Source organism: Misgurnus anguillicaudatus, chromosome 1 (genome assembly GCF_027580225.2).
Source record: "Misgurnus anguillicaudatus chromosome 1, ASM2758022v2, whole genome shotgun sequence".
Classification (NCBI taxonomy): domain Eukaryota; kingdom Metazoa; phylum Chordata; class Actinopteri; order Cypriniformes; family Cobitidae; genus Misgurnus; species Misgurnus anguillicaudatus.
This window is the reverse complement of record NC_073337.2, coordinates 6,967,104-6,987,673: the sequence shown is the minus strand read 5'-3', so window position 1 is coordinate 6,987,673 and position 20,570 is coordinate 6,967,104. Positions and strand designations below refer to the sequence as shown.

Below are 20,570 nucleotides of genomic sequence, written 5' to 3'. Positions count from 1 at the left end.
AACATGGCAAAACTCCACATTGCACAGAGCACACAACCATTAAAGTAATCCAAATGACTCCAGTGGGTTAGATTGTTCATATTTGGGTGAACTAGTACTTTAAAAGGAGCCAAACTCACAGGATGTATTAAAATAATTGCACACTGTATATCAATTTACAGGTTATATGATTGATAATCTGTGAGTTGGTGGTTTTTAAATACATTGTGTGAAATATTGATATTTACTCAACAAGAATCAAGTTATTTTTACTAAATACACGGTAAACAGTGAGTCTTTTCCAATAGCTATTCCAAGTAAAAGTTGTCACATCAAGTGAATATTAAATCCTTATAAATATTTAAAAAATAATTATTATTTTCAGCCTGCTGCCAAAAATCCAGCACATGTCCTATAAAAAACTGACCTGTTTGTGTTAACATCCTTCAGACTGATAGCAGTTCCTCTCACTAAATAAAAAAAAAAACAGAAAGCATCCCTTTTTGACAGTAGTACATTTGAGTTTGAAAAATTGAGAAAGCCTCACCCAGTGCTTAAGATAATCCTTACCAGGATTCAATGTCCTGTTCTCCTCCCTTCAATCTAAAGATGAAACGTAATTTGTTTGTATGACAGTAATACAGTGAAATATAACAATAGTAAAGTCAAATTTTTTACACCATCACAGTGCTAAGTTCATCATGAGAATAAGTTGTTTGAAGAGTTTGTTTCCAGCCCTGGCTGTCGCAGCAGTGCTTCTCTATGTGAGCTCTGTCAAAAGGAAGATTCAAACCCAAGAGAAGCAATTATATGATGTGCAGAAAAACTTTTCACTACACAATGCACTTCTCTTCAACAAACTAGAGAAACTGGAGGCTCAGGTGCACGCCATGGGTGAGTAACTAATATGTTTAGTAAAGTGTTTTATGATACTTTCCAAATATTCAAATTCTGCTTTGGATTTATGTGCATGTGCGTATAATCCCATTTGTAATTTCAGTGTCATTTTAATGGAAACACACACACAAAGCTGTTAAGTTGTAATGGTTTAATTTTACTTTTCTGCTATAGATTCAGGGTTATGTAAATGATGAGAAACATGTTCGTTACTATTACTATGCAAATCATTTACCAAGTTTAATGATTTTAAGCACAAATAAAAATCTTTGCAGAAGAGATTAACCTTAAAGTGAAAACGGAGAAGAAACCAGCAGTGAAACTGTTTCCAAACTCACACCTGTTCCAGCAATGGACTGTGGAACTTTCTGAGGAAGACCAAAGGAAGGCTGAAGATCTCTTTCAGAAATATGGTTATAATGCTTTCATTAGCGACCAGATCCCTCTGGACAGAGAGCTTCCGGAGACTCGAGACTACAGGTATGTTTAAGCGCTTCATAGAAGTACCATAAAATCCAAACCTGTCATGCGGTAAATAGATATGTACAGTTAATAAAATAGCAATGCAACATCAGTAACCTGATAAACCACTGTTATTAGTAGAAGTAATATTTCTGCATCGGAAATTATTTACTTAAAGATGTAGTAGTGTAATAGAAAAACAATAGACCCATTGGTAATATTATCCATACTACTTGTTCTGAGATTTATTTATTGAAAGTGGCATGATCAAAATAATAGGAGTGTGAAGTTTAATTAGAAAATTATTTTATCCTGTGAAAAAAGAGCTAATTTTTTGTCTGTTGTTAAGAAAGAGGGGAAGTAGGGGTCATGGGGGGGTCTGAAATTGTCATCGTAGGTGCATGTCCACTGTGAGAGACATAATCTAAAAAAAAATCCAAAAATCACAATGTATGATTTTAACTATTTATTTGTATGATACAGCTGTAAATAAGTATTTGAACACCTGAGAAAGTCAATGTTAGTATTTGGTACAGCAGCCTTTGTTTGCAATTACAGAGGTCAAACGTTTCCTGTAGTTTTTCACCAGGTTTGAAAAACACCCCCAAAGCATGATGCTATGATGCTTCACAGTAGGGATGGTGTTCTTTGGATGGTACTCATCATTTTTTTCTCCTCCAAACACGTTTAGTGGAATTATGACCAAGTTCTATTTTGGTCTCGTCTGACCACATGACTTTCTCCCATGACTCCTCTGGATCATCCAAATGGTCATTGGCAAACTTAAGACGGGCCTGGACATGTGCTGGTTTAAGCAAGGGATTTCAAATCATGACGTCTTAGTGTATTACCAACAGTAACCTTGGAAACGGTGGTCCCAGCTCTTTTCAGGTCATTGACCAGCTCCTCCCGTGTAGTTCTGGGCTGATTTCTCACCTTTCTTAGGTTCACTGAGACCCCACGAGGTGAGATCTTGCATGGAGCACCAGTCTGAGGGAGATTGAGAGTCATGTTTAGTTTCTACCATTTTCTAATGATGGCAATTTCCCCGTAGCCCTTTCCAGCCTTGTGGAGGTGTATAATTTTGTCTCTAATGTCTTTGGACAGCTCTTTGGTCTTGGCCATGTTAGTAGTTGGATTCTTACTCCATTGTATGGGGTGGACAGGTGTCTTTATGCAGCTATTTTTGTGATTTCTGGATTTTTTTTAGATTATGACTCTCACAGTGGACATGCACCTATGATGACAATTTCAGACCCCTCCATAATAAGTGGGAGAACTTGCAAAATAGCAGGGTTTTCAAATACTTATTTTCCTCACTGTATCTGCTGCTGAGTTGTCTGTCCTAGGAAACATGGTGTAATATACTGTGACCTGATGAGAGTAAAATTGTTCTTTTGGGATCTAGTGGTTATGGACAGAACCCCAGGTGTATCCGGGTGAACCCCCAAACTGAATTCAAGCCACAGTACACTGTAAAAACAGTTGTTGTTCATGGTATTGGGATGTTTTTCATACTACTGTGTTGGGGCTATCAGTTTGAATACATCAGAATACTTGAAATTCCCCTAAAATGGGTGTTTCAACAAGACAAACACACAAGCAAAAGGGCAAAATCTTGGTTCCAGACCAAAAGGATTAAGGTTATGGAGTGGCAAGCTCAATCCACTGATCTCTAAACCATTGAAAACTTGTGGGGTGACATTATAAATGCAGTTTCTGAAGCAAAAATTAAAATCAACTGTGGATCCTGGGCTGAAATACCTGTTTCGAGCTGCCAGAAGTTGGTTGACTCGACACAGATGTGCAGCAGTTTTCAACAAGCGTTATGCAACTATGTTAGTAATTTATTAGTTTAAAGTGAAGTTAAATCTTAAGAAATTTCTTTAGTTTTAAGAGTCTACAAAGAATTTTTTTTTTTGAACATCTTAATTTGAATTTTCTTTGCTTCCCTTTAAAAGAACAAGAACACACTTCTACATTTTGTTAATGCTTTGATTTGGAACTGAATGTGTTAAGTGGTCAGTACATTTCAAATAAGAAAATAAAATCTATTTATAAAATTTCTGCACTTTTTTCACTTTTATTTGTATACTGCTTTTTCTTTTTTAATACAACTGTATATTTTCCGTTATGCATTTGCAGATGCATTGGACGTCAATATCCAAAGAATCTGCCCAGTATCAGTGTGGTGTTGATTTTTCTGGATGAGGCTCTGTCTGTCCTTCAAAGAGCCATTTGTAGCATAATTAACAGAACTCCAGCCCATCTTCTCAAAGAGATCATACTGGTGGACGACCACAGCACAAATGGTTTGTTTCCCCTTAAAACCAAACAGGCCCACCAAACCCCTGTTACTGATTGTTACATGATTGACCATTCTCTCAAGAGTTTATATATTTGCATATCCTGCTTGCTAGTTCTGTTTGTGAAGGCTTAATTTGTAGCCTGTAATAATATTTGCTGAAGGATTTCAGTGGTAGCAAAAATAACCAAAAAAATTCAGGTGCATGTTTTTAGTACACTCTTAAAAATAAAGGTGCTTCACATTGCCATAGAAGAACCATTTTTGTCTGCAATGGTTTTTCTAAGAACTGTTGACTGAATGATTCTTTTGTTTTTAAGAGTGTAGATTGTGTTTCCTTTACAGAAGATCTGAAGACACAGCTGTACATCTACATCACATCCATTAATCAAAAGCATTCAAACTTGGTGAAGCTGGTGTCTCATTCAGAGCAGAGAGGTCTCAGCCAGGCTCGAATCTCAGGGTGGAAGGCTGCCACCGCAGATGTAGTTGCCATTTTGGATGCCCACGTGGAAGTCCATGTCCAATGGTATCATGGAACTGCTCAGTTGCCATTATTTTAATCCAATCCTAAATAATACTTTTGTATTATTGCAAACAAATACCTGTAAGATCATAGAAAACATGGTGTTTAAAATGGGCTTGTTTTCTACAGTTTATTATTGTGATCATACACCACTGTACCCTTATAGGGCAGAGCCTTTACTTGCTCGTATCCAGGCGGACCGCACGGTGGTCCTGAGCCCAGTGTTTGACAAAGTGAATTTTCATGACCTCCAAGTAACGAAATATCCTGCGGCTGCACATGGCTTTGACTGGGCGCTCTGGTGCATGTACGAGTTGTTCCCACAGAGGTGGTATGATCGAAATGACTTTTCACAGCCAGAAAAGTAAGTGTGTGCATTTGTTTTTATATTCCTGTGCATTAAGAGTGTGATCATAAACCTCTGCTCGGTCTGGTCTTCAGGAGTCCGTCTGTAATGGGCATTCTTGTGGTTGATCGTCTGTTTTTTGGTGAGATTGGAACTCTGGATGGAGGGATGGAGGTCTATGGAGGAGAGAATGTTGAATTAGGAATACGGGTAAACCACAAGCTAAGTTTTTTTATTTCCATATAAAACACTTATGAATAATGCTGTTTATAAATGATTCATTTTTAAATGAGTGTGTTAATAAGTCTGCGGTTATTTTGATGGCACATGACACCGATTCGACTTTTTTTTGTGTGGTTTGGCACAGGTGTGGCTTTGTGGAGGAAGTGTAGAGATTGTGCCGTGCTCTAAAATTGCTCACGTTGAAAGGGCTCACAAACCCTACATGCTTGACCTCAGCATTACAATGAAGAGAAATGCCCTCAGAGTGGCAGAAGTGTGGATGGATGAATACAAGACAAATGTTAACATCGCATGGAATCTTCCCATAAAGGTATGAATGAGTGAACTTCAAAAATCTACCGTTTTATTGTTACGACTCAAAAATAACAATTCTGTCATTTACCCAACCTCATGAGCTCTAAAATTAACCAGATAGTGATATTATAGTAGTTTAAACTGATGCAAATGATGTATTTATTATGTATTTATTTCACTGTTTACTGCAGGACCATGGAATAGACATTGGAGATGTGTCAGAGAGAAAGAGATTGAGAGAAAGGCTGAAATGCAAACCATTTAAATGGTATCTGGACAATGTCTATCCTCAGTTAAATCTCGTTATACTTGGTTATGGAGTGGTGAGTGACATGAGTTAAAGGAAAACTGCACCGTTTTTCAATATTTTACTCTGCTCTTACCTCAACTTAGACAAATGAATACATACCTATCTTTTTTCAATGCGTGCACTTAATCTTTGTACAGCATGTCATGAATGTGTTAGCATTTAGCCTAGCCCCATTCATTCCTTAGGATCCAAACAGGGATGAATTTAGAAGCCACCAAACACTTCCATGTTTTCCCTATTTAAAGACTGTTACGTGAGTAGTTGCGCGAGTAAGTATGGTGGCACAAAATAAAGCATGGCAATTTTTTATGCGGATAAAAATGAGAACTATGTTGTATGGTGGAAGAGCACTTAGTTTGCAGCAGTTCGACCTTGGCGCGCAATAACATCATCACTCCTGACTACTCCCCCTCTCACTCAAACTTTAGCCCAGTCTCACGAAATTTTGTTATATAGTCACATAATTTTTTTATTCTTTTTTCGTGATATTATTACGAATTTTCACGTTTTTTTGGTGATCGTATAACGAATTCCTGTTTTCGTGTGATTATCACCTATTGGTTACTCAACCTTTTTGTCCTATTTTCTAACCATTGTTGCTTCGGTTTAGGGTTAGATTTACATAAAATAACATCCAAACCCAACTCTAACCCTAACGTCAGGCAACATATAAACATATATTTTTTTAAACAGTATAAAAAGTGACATTATCCAAACACCAAATCTAACCCTAAACCGAAGCAACATAGGTTTGAAAATAGGAAAAAGCAGTTGAGTAACCAATAAGTGATAATCACACGAAAACAGGAATTTGTTATATGATCACAAAAAAAACGTGAAAATTTGTAATAATAGTGCTCTTTCACCATACAACATAGGGAACATTTGTCCCCTTAAAAACTACTCATGTGACTGTCTTTAAATAGGGAAAACATGGAAGTGTTTGGTGGCTTCCAAATTCATCCATGCCCGGATCCCAAGGAACCAATGGGGCCAGGCCAAATGCCAACACATCCACGACGCGCCGCACAAAGATCAAGTGTACGCACCGAAAAAAAGTCAGGCATGTATTCACATGTCCAAGTTAAGTCAAGGACATTGTAAAATATTGAAAAACGGTTGTGTTTTCCTTCAAGATGTACACAAAAGTCCAAAAAATATATATACTGTTATATTATATAACTGATTTAAAATCTCTCTCGGACAGATGAAAAATGATCTGCAAACAAATTCATGTTTGGATCAGGGGCCGCTTGAAGGAAACACTCCCATTTTGTATCCATGTCATTACTCATCTTCACAGGTAATGTGGGCCTACTACATTTTTTTTTTAGGTCATGTGGTCTACTATTGAGGAAAACTTAGTAAACTTCTGTTTCACATTACACAGGTGTTTCAGTATACAACTAAAGGTGAGATATTTATTGGTCCCCTTGAATCTCATACACACCGTCGGACCCGCTGTCTCAGTGATCCAGGCTCAGGGAAAGTCCCACAACTGAATTTGTGTTTGGATGATAAAAACCTCAAACAGCACATATATTGGGACTTCAAACAGGTGAACACATCAAAACACCTTAAAAATTATACAAGCACTGTCATGAATAAAAGGTTTAAAACTGTACCTGTTCTGTCACTATACTCTCAAATGTTCATTCTTGTACCTTTATGGGTCTACAACACATTGAAATATGTTTCCTTTTGGGGTACAATATTATACCCTAAGGACCTATTGTGTACCATTAAGGACTAATTTTGTACCAGTTAAATGTAACATTTAAAGGCGGGGTGCATGATTTCTGAAAAACACTTTGGAAAAGGGAGACGGGCCAAGTACCAAAACGCACTTGTAGCCAATCAGCAGTAAGGGGCGTGTCTACTAACCGACAGCATTGTGTATGTGTGGGGCGGGTCTAACCAAAGAAGGTCCAGATTCTATTGGGGTAGGGGCGTGTTTGTTCAGTTGATTTCAAATATCAACATTGGCTTTCAGAGATGCACCCCGCCTTTAACTGTACTTTTAGAGGTACAACATTATGTTTTATATACCTGTAAAGGTACTAAACAAAACATGAGCACCCCACCGACAGAAAAGGTACAGTTTTAAAAAAGTACAGTGTCCAAAATAGCCCCCTATACCCTTAAATAGTGCACTATACATGAATTGATCTTTTTTCAGGGACAGGCTATACAAAACATAGACACAAAACGCTGTCTGGAGATCAGTGCCAACCAGAATGGAGAATACAATCTCTTTATTGGTGAATGCAGCGGTCAGCACTGGAAGATACAGTATGTAATTCGGGACTTATGAAATGGAGGAGGCCAAACATACTGATGATGGAGACATGGAGTTAGAGCTCTTTGTATATAAACACTAAAGATATAACCGTTTTTTTTTTACTGAAAACGCAAAATTAAGGATGATTTAAGATGGATAAGCAGAGAGAACTGCAGCATAGTTGTCCAATTATTGTTTGAATGTGAATGCAGCCGTATCCTCAACAAGTCTATATGTGCAGAAAACAACTCATAAAAAAATAGATGTTTATTAAAATATAAGCATAAATGTAAAATAAAATCTACTCTAATTTGATTCTGATTTGTCATACCTCTGCTTTTTGTCACAATTTTGAGTTATCTGCTATGAATTTGTCCCACTTTTCCTGCCATACTTTCATAGCCTTGTCCTTCAGTTCTGGCAACAATGAACTGTACCTTAAGTAAAAAACAAAACTTTACATTCATGCTTCAAACAAGTGAAAAGCATTTTACAAAAAAGTACATAAATTATTTTTCAAATAATTTCTCACCTGATTGAATTTATTGCAAGCTCTTTTAAAGTACCCAGATTAGCACTCAATCCTCCAATTCCCACAAAGACCTCGTAGAAGTCGTAGGAAAGTCCAGTGGTGCCGAACAGTGTTGGATCATCAGAGCTCACCACTACAGGATGACCATCTGACATGAGCACTCCAGCAGGATGGTTTCGAAGGTCTGAGACCAGTTTTAGGACCTGGAATATTGAAAGACAGATTACCAATGTAAATCAAGACCTAATTTATACACTTTTAGGTATAATAAGAAAAGCAGAAACTTCACGGGAGTGACAAACTATGATCTCTGCGTTGTGAGACTTTTGCCGTGTGAACTTATACCTGATTGGAAATGGGACACAATTCGACTGCCACCCCTCTGGTTCTGGATAGCTTCTTGGCTACTGGATGGTGTACCAGCGCAAAGCCATGACCAATGCGACTCGTATTAAACAGCAAGGCATCTATAATATTCCTGTCCACCTCTGTACCATCTAAATCTAATCAGAAATTCTCATGTCAAGCTATACTTTGATTCAAAATGCTTAATATGGTTGTTTACATGACACAGATAAAAAAAAGTATGCTATCACTGTGAGTCAGACTGACCTGTCTCTCCAGCATGGAAATAGAAAGGAAGGTCTTTCTTAAGCTCTGAAGGAAGTGATAAAGCCTCTCTAAAGTACCAAATTGATCTTCCGGTGTCTTCGCGACCTACCTACAGCAACAAACACATTATGTCAGAGGAAACAGACATAAATTACGAAATTAAAAATCAGTCAAGAATGATATTACCAGATCAAATCCAGCAAGGACATCTGGATATTGTCTCTGCATATCGATGGCTTCTTGAACTGCCTGCTTCACTTTAGACACACTGAGAGATCTGTGTAAAAAATAAATTTCTTGTTACCTAAAATGAGCCTTGAAATGTAATTTCTTTATAAAGAAACAGTATTAAAGTGACCTCAGGAAAAAGCATTATATAAAATGTTTAATAAATGTTAGACGTACGTGACAAAAACAGTTTGGCAAGATGAGAAATTCAAAGATATTTTCAAAAAAAATCTTGTTTTAAAAGCACGCATCAGGTTTTTTTCAATGCACATAGTGTATTTATGTTAATTTTATGCAATAAAAAAATACATTTGCACCATTTTTATAAAAGTTAAGACTGAATGGACCTAAAAACGTCAAATGGTGTAACCGCCAATTGTGCCAAAGAATGAAAAATATTCAATATTTATCCTCCTTGATGGCAGCGTATTCATAAAAAAAAATCATTTAAAAATATAATTTCATTAGTTATTTCTAAATGTAAATTTGAATGCGTTTTTGTAATATTTGTCCTGACATATGCTGAATAACAGCTCTGATCTTTGACAAATGTAAAATGTAAGTAGAAAAATCAAATTAAACTAAACTACACTCACCTAAAGGATCATTAGGAACACCTGTTCAATTTCTCATTAATGCATTTATCTAATCAACCAATCCCATGGCAGTTGCTTCAATGCATTTAGGGGTGTGTTCCTGGTCAAAACAATCTCCTGAACTCCAAACTGAATGTCAGAATGCGAAAGAAAGGTGATTTAAGCAATTTTGAGCGCGGCATGGTTGTTGGTGCCAGACGGGCCGGTCTGAGTATTTCACAATCTGCTGAGTTACTGAGATTTTCACGCACAACCATTTCTAGGGTTTACAAAGAATGGTGTGAAATGGGAAAAACATCCAGTATATGGCAGTCCTGTGGGCGAAATGCCTTGTTGATGCTAGAGGTCAGAGGTGAATGGGCCGACTGATTCAAGCTGATAGAAGAGCAACTTTGACTGAAATAACCACTCGTTACAACCGAGGTATGCAGCAAAGCATTTGTGAAGCCACAACACGCACAACCTTGAGTCATCATGTCACAAAGCTTGAATCATTTCAAATTGGTTTCTTGAACATGACAATGAGTTCACTGTACTAAAATGGCCCCCACAGTCACCAGATCTCAACCATATAGAGCATCTTTAGGATGTGGTGGAACGGGAGCTTCGTGCCCTGGATGTGCATCCCACAAATCTCTATCAACTGCAAGGTGCTATCCTATCAATATGGGCCAACATTTCAAAAGAATGCTTTCAGCACCTTGTTGAATCAATGCCACGTAGAATTAAGGCAGTTCTGAAGACAAAAGGGGGTCAAACACAGTATTAGTATGGTGTTCCTAATAATCCTTTAGGTGAGTGTAGTTGATTATATTTTATTCCACATTTTTTATGATTATATTTATATTTTCATTTAAAAAAATACTAGTTACACCAATGACACAGACCGGTTACACACCATATTGACATTTTTGCAATTATCCCCCAAATATTCTTTCAAAATGAAATAAAACCAGAAATTTTAGACTTGGTCCTCAAAAAAGAGAATGTATGCAAGTTATCTGCTAATTTATTTTGAAATTTAACCATTTTACATTTAATTAAACCATACGGACACAAACTAATTAACGTCACGTCATTGACCCAAATGACAGAAAAACTCAAATGGCAAGGTTGAACAGAAATATTTAGTAATGGTAAATAAAATGCACAATGGTTGTATAGTTTGGTTTAAATGTAAATGTTAACAGGTCAAAAGAGGCAAAAGATTTAATGTAGTATTACCTGTGTATGGAGTAGATTATACGAGATCCTATGAAGTCGGGATGAGCCGCTCTGAACTGCTCTGTGAGGTTTCTGTAGACCTCCAGAGACCAGGCTTTATCATGAGTAGTCCCATCAAGTTCATAGGCCTAATAAACATTTTTAGGTTAAATGTACAAAAAAAGATGAGTGCAGATGTAAAGAAATCATTAAAACTGTCCCAAAAGAGCAAATGATTAAAATTCGTTAATGGTGATCATGAGAGTCACAAACCCTGGACTGTCCAACCCTCAGCTCCAGGTACATGATGTTGTCTTCATAAAGCTCCTTCAGACCCTGGTAGATGTAGTCCTTAAAAACTGGTACGTATGTGATCAACCCAGAGAGAGCTACAAAGATCTTCTCAAACCTCTCCCATACTGCATCCTGTGTGGGATAAGCTGTTTCTGGATCATCCGTGAAGAGTGTAAGATTCTGCATTAAACTGAGAATTTGTTTATGCGTTCTGTTATTTGTTTTGAAACTGATTAGAAAGGTTATTACATAAAATGGTTTTCGTGATCATACTAAAAAGAGTTTGATCACCTGTTGTCAAAAGCAGTGACATCCCTCAGACGGGCCCTCAATGTGTCCAGTCGACTCCAGAGGGAACACCCCAAACGTGGAAGGGGTGTATGGGCGGAAAACTGGAACCACACTGACCCCTCCCATGTAAAGCAGATATAACAGTGAGGCCTGTATGTGGCATTCAGCACCAGCCAATCGGCACTCACCAGGGCGGGGCTATGGATGTGGAGGGCGGCACCTGGGAGCACAGAATAATTTTGTAAAATGAAATACAGAGAAACCATGATTGACCACAAACCTGTTTTTACCTTTTGGCATTTTCTGTAGCAGCTTGAAGACAGGACTTTTTTGAATGATGTGTCGCACTTTGAAGAAGTGTTTGGCGGGTGGGAAAGGTGAAATAGTCATTTCTTTCATCTTTAACTGGTGTAGAAGTGAGTCCAGCTGCTCTTCTGCCTGTGTGAGCTCCACGCTGCCCCCTATTTGCTGGGCCAGTTCTTGTTTCAGCATCAGGTCTCTCTGATGAGGGTCTGGCATTGACATGCACTCTTTGATGCATACTAATATTAGTAAAACCAGATGAGCTGTCCTGCTGGAGGTGTGCCAGAAGAGACTCTGCATGCTTAGATTTTTAAGGATAATCTGATGGGTCTATAAATCAAGGGGTTGCGGACACAGATAATGAGTAGTATAACAATCTTTATTTCTGCCCAAGGATATATTTTTAAAGTGTCATTGTATATTTATAACTTGTCTGCAAGTGATACAGTGGATTGAAACATTCTGTCAAGTGTCGTTTATTTAATTTTTTTTTGTTTTGTTGTAGTCATTCTGTGAAAAGGATGTGAAAGAATCTATTTTAAGTTTAGTTGCCACTGCATATAGGTTCCCTTTTTTCAAAAACTGCTTTGTGTATTTATTTATAACTATTTAATCAAAAACAATTGTCATAATGTATTATATTACATAGATCTTAGAAATACCATGCATTTGTGGCAATCAGATTCTGTATACTACAGATCACTTATCCGGGCAATTTATAGTTGTCTGAATTCACCCCCATATGCCCTAATTCATTACATTTGCACATTCAAAGCGACTTAAAGTGCATTTAAAGATGCAGTGTGTAAATTTTAGTGGTATCTAGTGGTGAGATTGCGAATTGCAACCAACGGCTCAGTCCACTGCTCACCCCTCGCTTTTGAAACACATAGAGAAGCTACGGTAGCCGCCACCAGAAAAACATGTCATCGTTGGAGACAAATTAGTAAAAAAAGTTACGTTAAGGGCTTCTGTAGAAACATGACGGCACAAAATGGCGACTTCCACGTAAGGAGACCTTCTGCGTATGTAGATAAAAACATCTCATTCCATAATAAAAACATAACGGTTCATTATGTAAGGTCTTTATACACCATTGATAATAAAGTTTTGTATATAATTTTGCATTTCGGTCAAGAGATCCTTCTTAAAATTACACACTGCACCTTTAAGATATACACTTTTATTTTCTTGCATCGAACCCACAACCTTTGCACAGCTGATTTAACTTAGCTATAGAAACTTAGCTCATTACGCTTTATATAGTGGATGACATATTTTGCCCACTTTTGATTTCTGAATTGCTTATTACAAGCCAAAACTGACAAACTCAGTAAATTATAAAAATATATACTTAAAATGTCATCATTGTCAATACTTCTATATATACACAATGTTGAGGAAAAACACTTGTGCTCACCTTTCAGAAAAATCTTTCCACTGATCCAGTTTCCTTCTTTTGGCATTAAATCCAGGAGACATGCGTTTAAGCTGTTGTGTGTCTCAATGTCTATTAATAATAACCATCAAGTTCCTCATTTTCAGCCCGTGTTAAGGATGGCATGACTATAGCGCATGTGACCAACTGCAAGAACTGAATTGACTCACTGAAGAACATCATTGTACAAACCCCTCTCAACACGACATTCCCCAAATGCTTACCATTATCCATTCACCAAGAAAAAATTATACATCCACACAGCACGCAATAAGGACACACTTGCAGAAGATCAGATTGATAATGTTTATACGTTTTCACATCAATATAATCTTTGTTGTGTTGACAGACACATCTGCTTCTGATATACAGGTCATGCTTCGCAACACAGATAGGGTAAACAAAACAAAATTCAACTGAAAGAAGAAACAATGGATTTTACATCAGTATAAGACTGTGCTCACGTAAGCTCTTCTGTAAACATAACTGTTGAATTACAGCTGCAGTCAATGAGATTTGAAGGACCAAATTTCCAGCAGTCAGTCAAAACATTTACTTGGTCCTTTTAACAGCAATACTGAATCACCACATACAGATACGCACACACACATGATATTTTCTTAAATACAGACAGACACAGGAATGAAATATTTAACATTAGAATAAAATAAAAAGCACAACATCAAAATATGGCAATCTGCCGTGGTTCTAAAAGCTTCGTTCTTTTGTGAATGAGAATCAGTCCAGAAACTTGCGGTTCTGGTTCACTCCAAATAGGACAACTCGGATTTCAGGCATCATCTGAAAAATAACAAAAAGGAAATCAAAAATCTAGCTGACATGTGCAATCATGTCTGAGGTTATAAAACATTGTGTACCTGTTGTGCCAGAAGGTTCAGCCTGCTCTCCAGCGTGTTGGACACTTTTATCTTCCCATCAGCATTGTACAACTCAATACCACCAGATCTACACAGAGGAAGACACAAACAATAGGCATAACCTTTCAAAGATTTCAAAACAAAAATGAATAACAGTGACATACACGCCTTCTTCAGTTTTTCATAAAAAAGAGGAAGCGTTTAGGACTCAAAGACACTCACATTTCAGGAGAGAGGAAGTTGTCCTGGTCAATGCGCACTTCCAGCTTGTCCTTCACTGATGCTTTGTAGATTGGGATGTTTTTCTGTATAGCCGCCTATCAGAAGACAAGTTTATGTTTAGAGACATCCACATTTTGAAGAAATTCACTTTTTGGTAAAAACCCTACAAACCTGCACTATACCCATGTCCTGCTTGCGACAACGGATGGTCACCTTGGGTTCTAGGAGTTGGTAAAATCCCTAAAATGTATGTAAAGGAAATATCAGTGTGTCTTCATTAATCCTTTATACGGAAAACCTGATTAACTCATTTAGAGAATTATTTTAAGGTAAGTGTATTTATCTGTATGTTTGCATACCTGCAGAATGAGCCCATCTAACAAGGCTGTGTATCTTGAAGGATCTCTGGCTACATTTGCTAGGCGCTGACGTGCATCATTTAGCAAATCCTAAAAAAATAAAGTCATAAATCGACTGCATGACCAGATCAACAGAAACAACTGACCAATGTTTACTTTAACAACTGTTGTGCTACAAAAGAAAACGGTTACTAACCGAGATCATATCATCTCGGGCCTTCAGGACCTTCAATCTGGCTTGGTTCATTAGATTGGACATTTGACTGTAGACAGGAAGCAAACGGTTAAATTATGTTATAAGTAAATGATCTGAACCTGTTTTACTGCATGAACTTACAAAAGGATTTAAGGAAAGAGGGACCGGAAAGGACCCCTGTAGTCTGTGGATACCACACTTACATTTTCTTCTGCTGTTCAATCTGTTTTTCCTTCTTCTCATAATACTCCATGATCTTCAGACGCTGGGTCTGAACCAACCGACCCTTCTCAATGTTGAACTCTTCTTCTGCCTGCAAAGAGAGAATCACATACCATCAAACCCACAAGGTAATACTTTGCTTTTAGATTTAATTTAAGTGCATTTAAAGCTGCACTTTGTGTAGAAATGTTACCTTTGCATCAATTTCTTCTGCTTTTTCATTGGCCTCCTGCTCAATGAAAGCCATCATGTGCTTGATCTGGGGAGGTATGGGAACAATTCAATATCAATAAAAAAGGCCTAAATTAAGTGTAAAATCAATATAAACGTTAAAACGTTTGGTTAACTCTACCAAAAGTAAAGGTCACAGAGTCTTATGTCAGGTCATAGTGAGCCGGTCCTCTATTATTCAAATGTAAAGGCTACTTATATCTCTGAGATATCTGAACATGGAGTTAAATAGGTTAAAGGGATAGTTCACCCAACCAAACCGTTTGTGGACCCCATTCACTTCCATAGTAGGAAAAAATACTTTAATTGGGTCCACGAATGGTTTGGTTACAAACATTTATCAAAATATCTTCCTTTGTGTTTATCAGAACAAAGAAATTTATACAGGTTTGTAACAACATGATAAATGATAAAAACATTTTCATTTTTGGGTAAACTATCCCTTTAAGATTGTTGGTGCATCACTTATACTCACAGTACCTTTTCTTTGACATAGGCTGCTTGATTTAATTTTACTTTTTTGTAATTTTGGCATACATGCATTATCAGACGTATATACAAATTATACATAAGTACTATTAGGATATATACTAATCTTAATGCAGCATTATAGACTGATCTCAGTGCAGTGTTATGATACAGTATGAACTAATCTCAATGCAATGTTGTTATATGTACCAATCTTAATGCAGTACTATTGTATGGACTGATCTCGTGACTCCAGCGCGTGTCTAATGAATAAATAACCTTGAAGGCCAGAGCATCCTCATTGAATTACATCAAAATGCTCCTGTCAGCCTTACATGAAACAGTGCATTTGCCAGATCATTCATAGATTAATTGTGATTTAAGTACGGTATTGTGTTAAAGGTAAAATGATGCGTTTTAACGCGTTATTCACCTGCTTCTGGACGTCGGCATCGCTCAGCGCCATGACTGCTGCTTTAAGCCAATTTAAGCTTCACCGAGGAAAAAGGATCGTGTCGCGGCGACAGGAAGAAGGTCTTTAGGAGTTTAAAAAGTGTTTAAAACAACCTAAAGATTTAAAGACATACAGAACATAACATGAAAGAGATAAGTCGTGACAGCGCCAGAGAAATAGAATGGAAGGATCAGCTGATTCTCAGTCAACGATGACACAGACGTCACATGACGCGTGTTTGCTCTCCAAGAACCAATCAAATATCGTCTTCATCTCCTGACAACCAATCAGATGTCAGTGCGCGTCAAGCGCTGGTTATTTGTGGTTTGGGTAACATCTGCTCTTATTTTGAACCTGTTATTTGTATTATATTATTAATAATATTATATTAGGAAGATAAGACACTAAGGCACTTGCAATTGTCGTTTTAATAGAACGTGGCACCCGGACACTAAATAAATTACAATTAAAGATGTATGAATCAGGCGAAAATTAACCATGATTTTGATTACTGTAAACCAGTAACTATATACAAATGGTAATCCATCCGCCAAAAACCTGGTTACTATATCCTCTACTATTAAAAAATTAAGGTAATTTTCCTAAGGGAAATACAATAATACAATAATTGACAAAAATTACTCTCCATGTAACTTAGACGTGTAAAATAAACAAAATGAGAAAAAGTTTACATAATATAAAAACATATACCACTACGGTAGAAGTCAATTTTCCAAATACTACAGCAGAAGTATGTGTCAGGATATGAACATGGAAAAGAAAAGTTGAGTGGACTAAAGATTTTTTTTATACTTTGTCATGCCACTATTTAGGTGCTCAATTGTAATGGGTGGGGGTTGGGGGGTTTAGAGGACAGGGGTGGGAGGGACTGGATTCTGTTGCAGTGGTGCTGGTATGTTGCCTATTTGCCCCTAAACTCCAGTGATCCCTCCTTTGTATTTATTCAAGCCTGTGGTTTATTCATTTGCCCTGAGCTCAGACAAGGTAAGAATCTATTTTCAATAACTGCTTTTACAGAGTATTACATTTATGTATCTAGTACTTCTACTATATAGAGTTTAAGATTGTGTATTGAACATTGTTACATACTGTCTTTATCAGCAGATCGTAATACAAAGCCAGCATTTTCTGTCTCTCAATAGAAATGTTAACTAGATTAGATTAGATCAGTAACAGGGCTTATTAAATCACTACAGTACTCTGTTGTCAGACCATTATCATGTTATATTAACTGTGTGAAAAATTACAAATTTAGTTGTACATTATTAAAAATACTCCTGCTGACTAAAACAGACCAGTTTTCCTTGGCAATTATACAGAATAATTCTCTGTTTTACTTACATACTGGTTCCACTGGTTCAGATTCTATTCTTTCAGAGCTTACAGCTAAAATGCTATACTAAACATACTTTATAAATTAGATTTAAGCACTTTAACCCTTGACCTTGATGATAGGCTTTAGTTTACTATCTCGTCACAATCCAAATGTGGACACTGCACATGCTTTCACTGTGACTCTATATAACATTCAGTGACAGAGGTCAATGACCTTTGCTATTTCTACACATTTGTTTGTATTTAATGGCAGGTTGTTTTTAAATCAGTTTGTTACTGTTTATTTTTAGTATAGATTTGTACATTCTGTAAAAGTCCAGCGTGAACTAAACCACGATCTTCTGTCATGTAGTGTGAAATATTTGACATGTTTCATGAGAACAGATGTTGATAGGTTATATTTATATATATATATATATAGGTTGCACATTTATATATGTGTGAACAGGACTATAAATAGATCAGCACATGAGAACAGAGACAATTCGAAACCTTTATTTGTAATGCACCTCACTTATAATGTCAACTTTTATATAACTTTGCTTATGCACGCTCATTTTTCACAATCTGACTTCATCTCTCAATAGTCTTTATGCCCAGCTGCACTACTTCCTGAACTTCAGCCAGCTCCTTGTTTCCTGTCTGCCATTATTGGACAAACTGATTAATCCAGGTGTGACTGACCTCAGTAGTCACAACAACAATAATCAGCAGAGGCGGACAGAGTACACAGGTTCATTACTTGAGTAAGAGTACAGTTACCCCTTGCTAAATTTTACTCAAGTACAAGTAAAAGTACTGCAGTCAGATGTCTACTCAAGTAAAAGTAAAAAGTACTTGTTTTTAAAAGTACTTGAGTATCAAGAGTACAAGAGTACATTTTTAAATTTTGCATTACTACTGCCACAGTGCACATTGAACCACGTGAGATGATTGACAGCTGTACAGCAAATGATAGAGCTCTGAGGTCAAATCTGACACGAATCAGGAAGAGGAGACACGCATCTCACTCCGTTCGCTCTTTGAGCTCTTCAGATCGCATAATTCAGAGGAAAATGAATAGAAATCTTATTCTGTATGACTAAATATTTTACTAAAATTAGATAATTAATCATTATTTCTCCAAATATGCGCACCATTGTACTAATAGCCCTGGCGGATTCTGTATATTTTATGTATTTTTAATACAAATAAACCGGAGAAGACGAGAATAAATGTTTAATGATTTCTATTCAAAATAACGAACGTTTCGAAGAGTAATGAATTTTGAACAACAATAATCCAGCATCACCAGTGATCCCTGCGGCTCTCAAGGGGTTGAAATTTTTGTAAGCGGTGATGAAGCTCTGTTGGTAAACACAGCAAACACTTAAAGCGAAAACTATCATTAACTTGTTTAGAAAATTAAAATAGTCTGGCGAGGTGGTGCCACGGGTTGTCACATTCCCAGGATGGACCTGCTGTGTCTTCATCCATTGTTTCGTCCATGGTTTCTTCTCTAATCTAATCTGACTATTGGGACTTTGGCGGAAAGCTGAAGGTGATAGCTGATAGGCTGTCCCAATTAGTGTCGCCTGCACAATCCAATCACGTTTGAGAAAAGGGAAACAACAAATCGAGGGTTTCTGAGATTTTTCTTTTTTCCTTTTTTTTTAGAAAAAGTAACAGGTACTCACGGTTATGGATAGAAATGTAGTGGAGTAAAGAGTACAATATTTGCCTCTCAAATGTACTTGAGTAAAGTCATAAGTACTCCCCAAAAATAATACTCAAGTAAAGTACAGATCCCTCAAAATTGTACTTAAGTACTGTACTCAAGTAAATGTACTCCGTTACTGTCCGGCTCTGATAATCAGACACATCTGGATTAATCAGTTTGTTCAATAATGGCAGACAGGAAACAAGGAGCTGGCTGGGCATAAAGCCTATTGTTTACATTCATGTACAATACATTTATTTAGTCACTGACACTATGCAGTCACCACAACTGAATGCATTTCTCTCATTTTTAGGATTCACAGGGTTACGAATCAGATTTCTGAAGGACAGTAAAGCATTTTCTGGGTCTGTGGACCCAACCCTCCCAAACAAAACCCTGAGCAGAGTAGCTCTGGTAGATCGACAGTCTGGCGTCTGTTAGCGATATGGAGCCAGAGGTACGAAGTCTAGAAGCCAGTGAGATAGTCCTGGTTTCAGATGATCAAAGTGAGAACCACTCCTCCAATTCTGACATCGTCCATCTAGAGGCAGATCTCCATGGTAGGATGGAATCAGATGAAGAGGAGGAGACGGATCTCCAGAGCAGTATGCTGAGCATGCTTGGCAGCGATAAGGAGCTGGCCGAGATGGCTGCGGAGTTTGGAGCTTCTCTTGATGTCAGGCCTCCCGCAGAACCTGATTTAAAGCCTCCAGAGTCTGGGGAGCTTCTGATGTGTGTAGAAGACCCATTTGTGGAGGACATTGAGTCAGAGGACGATTCTCATACCCCTCTTGTGTCTGAATCTTTAGATTTTACCATCGCTTCTGTCCCAATATCTGAAATCATCTCACAGGTTTTAGAACATCTCCCATCTCCACAGGAACTTCATCAGACTCCTTTATCTACACACACAGCCTCAGGGGAGGCTCACATTTTTAAATCAGAGCCTATTAATGCACCTAGCATGTCTCAAGACCGCACAGCGTCACCTTCAGAGTTGGTCCCTCATGTAGAAATGGAGCCAGCGACATCAGGAACCCCTGTCAGTTCTCCCTTTGAATTCCCTGTGTTGCTAGTTGGTGGTGCTGCCCTGGTGGCAATAATGGGAGTACTTACATATACATTGAGAAGATAGTAGCAATGCTTGTATTCAGGACTGTATTTCTCTTTAACAGTTTTAACAATGTGACTAAATGCAAATACGTTTTCTTTTTAGTTACTGTCTGTTTACTGTTCCCTAATAAAAGTTTAAATAAAAGCAATTATTTGTTATTACTGGGTATGTTTATAAAATTAGATTTTTTTTAAATAACACATTTTCAGGAAACTGCACAATGTACTTGGA

At 37.4% G+C, this 20,570-nt stretch overlaps 4 protein-coding genes across 4 annotated transcripts; 2 read left to right on the top strand and 2 right to left on the bottom strand.

The window, feature by feature from the left end:
* The first annotated feature begins 448 nt into the window (after positions 1-448).
* On the top strand, positions 449-7,747 carry LOC129431839 (probable polypeptide N-acetylgalactosaminyltransferase 8). The gene is made up of 11 exons (XM_055189916.2): positions 449-873; positions 1,152-1,356; positions 3,484-3,650; positions 3,989-4,172; positions 4,336-4,533; positions 4,611-4,725; positions 4,883-5,068; positions 5,244-5,375; positions 6,570-6,665; positions 6,753-6,920; positions 7,542-7,747. The coding sequence occupies exons 1-11, from the start codon at positions 681-683 to the stop codon at positions 7,674-7,676; spliced, it is 1,779 nt and encodes a 592-aa protein (XP_055045891.2). The 5' UTR covers positions 449-680; the 3' UTR covers positions 7,677-7,747.
* On the bottom strand, positions 4,553-13,305 carry ada2b (adenosine deaminase 2b). The gene is made up of 11 exons (XM_055189900.2): positions 13,123-13,305; positions 11,690-12,032; positions 11,400-11,619; positions 11,088-11,298; positions 10,836-10,963; positions 8,974-9,064; positions 8,788-8,896; positions 8,521-8,678; positions 8,176-8,378; positions 7,975-8,080; positions 4,553-4,691 (listed from the first exon to the last, which is right to left on the bottom strand). The coding sequence occupies exons 2-10, from the start codon at positions 12,000-12,002 to the stop codon at positions 7,987-7,989; spliced, it is 1,527 nt and encodes a 508-aa protein (XP_055045875.2). The 5' UTR covers positions 12,003-12,032; positions 13,123-13,305; the 3' UTR covers positions 4,553-4,691; positions 7,975-7,986.
* A 127-nt stretch (positions 13,306-13,432) lies between these two features.
* atp6v1e1b (ATPase H+ transporting V1 subunit E1b) lies at positions 13,433-16,403 on the bottom strand. The gene is made up of 9 exons (XM_055189911.2): positions 16,150-16,403; positions 15,211-15,276; positions 14,999-15,108; positions 14,796-14,862; positions 14,600-14,689; positions 14,412-14,480; positions 14,241-14,335; positions 14,019-14,106; positions 13,433-13,941 (listed from the first exon to the last, which is right to left on the bottom strand). Exons 1-9 carry the CDS (start codon positions 16,180-16,182, stop codon positions 13,879-13,881), a joined length of 681 nt encoding a protein of 226 aa, XP_055045886.2. The 5' UTR covers positions 16,183-16,403; the 3' UTR covers positions 13,433-13,878.
* Positions 16,404-17,026: 623 nt separating this feature from the next.
* On the top strand, positions 17,027-20,483 carry LOC129431834 (uncharacterized). The gene is made up of 2 exons (XM_055189910.2): positions 17,027-17,175; positions 19,539-20,483. Exon 2 carries the CDS (start codon positions 19,671-19,673, stop codon positions 20,358-20,360), a length of 690 nt encoding a protein of 229 aa, XP_055045885.2. The 5' UTR covers positions 17,027-17,175; positions 19,539-19,670; the 3' UTR covers positions 20,361-20,483.
* The last annotated feature ends 87 nt before the right edge of the window (positions 20,484-20,570 follow it).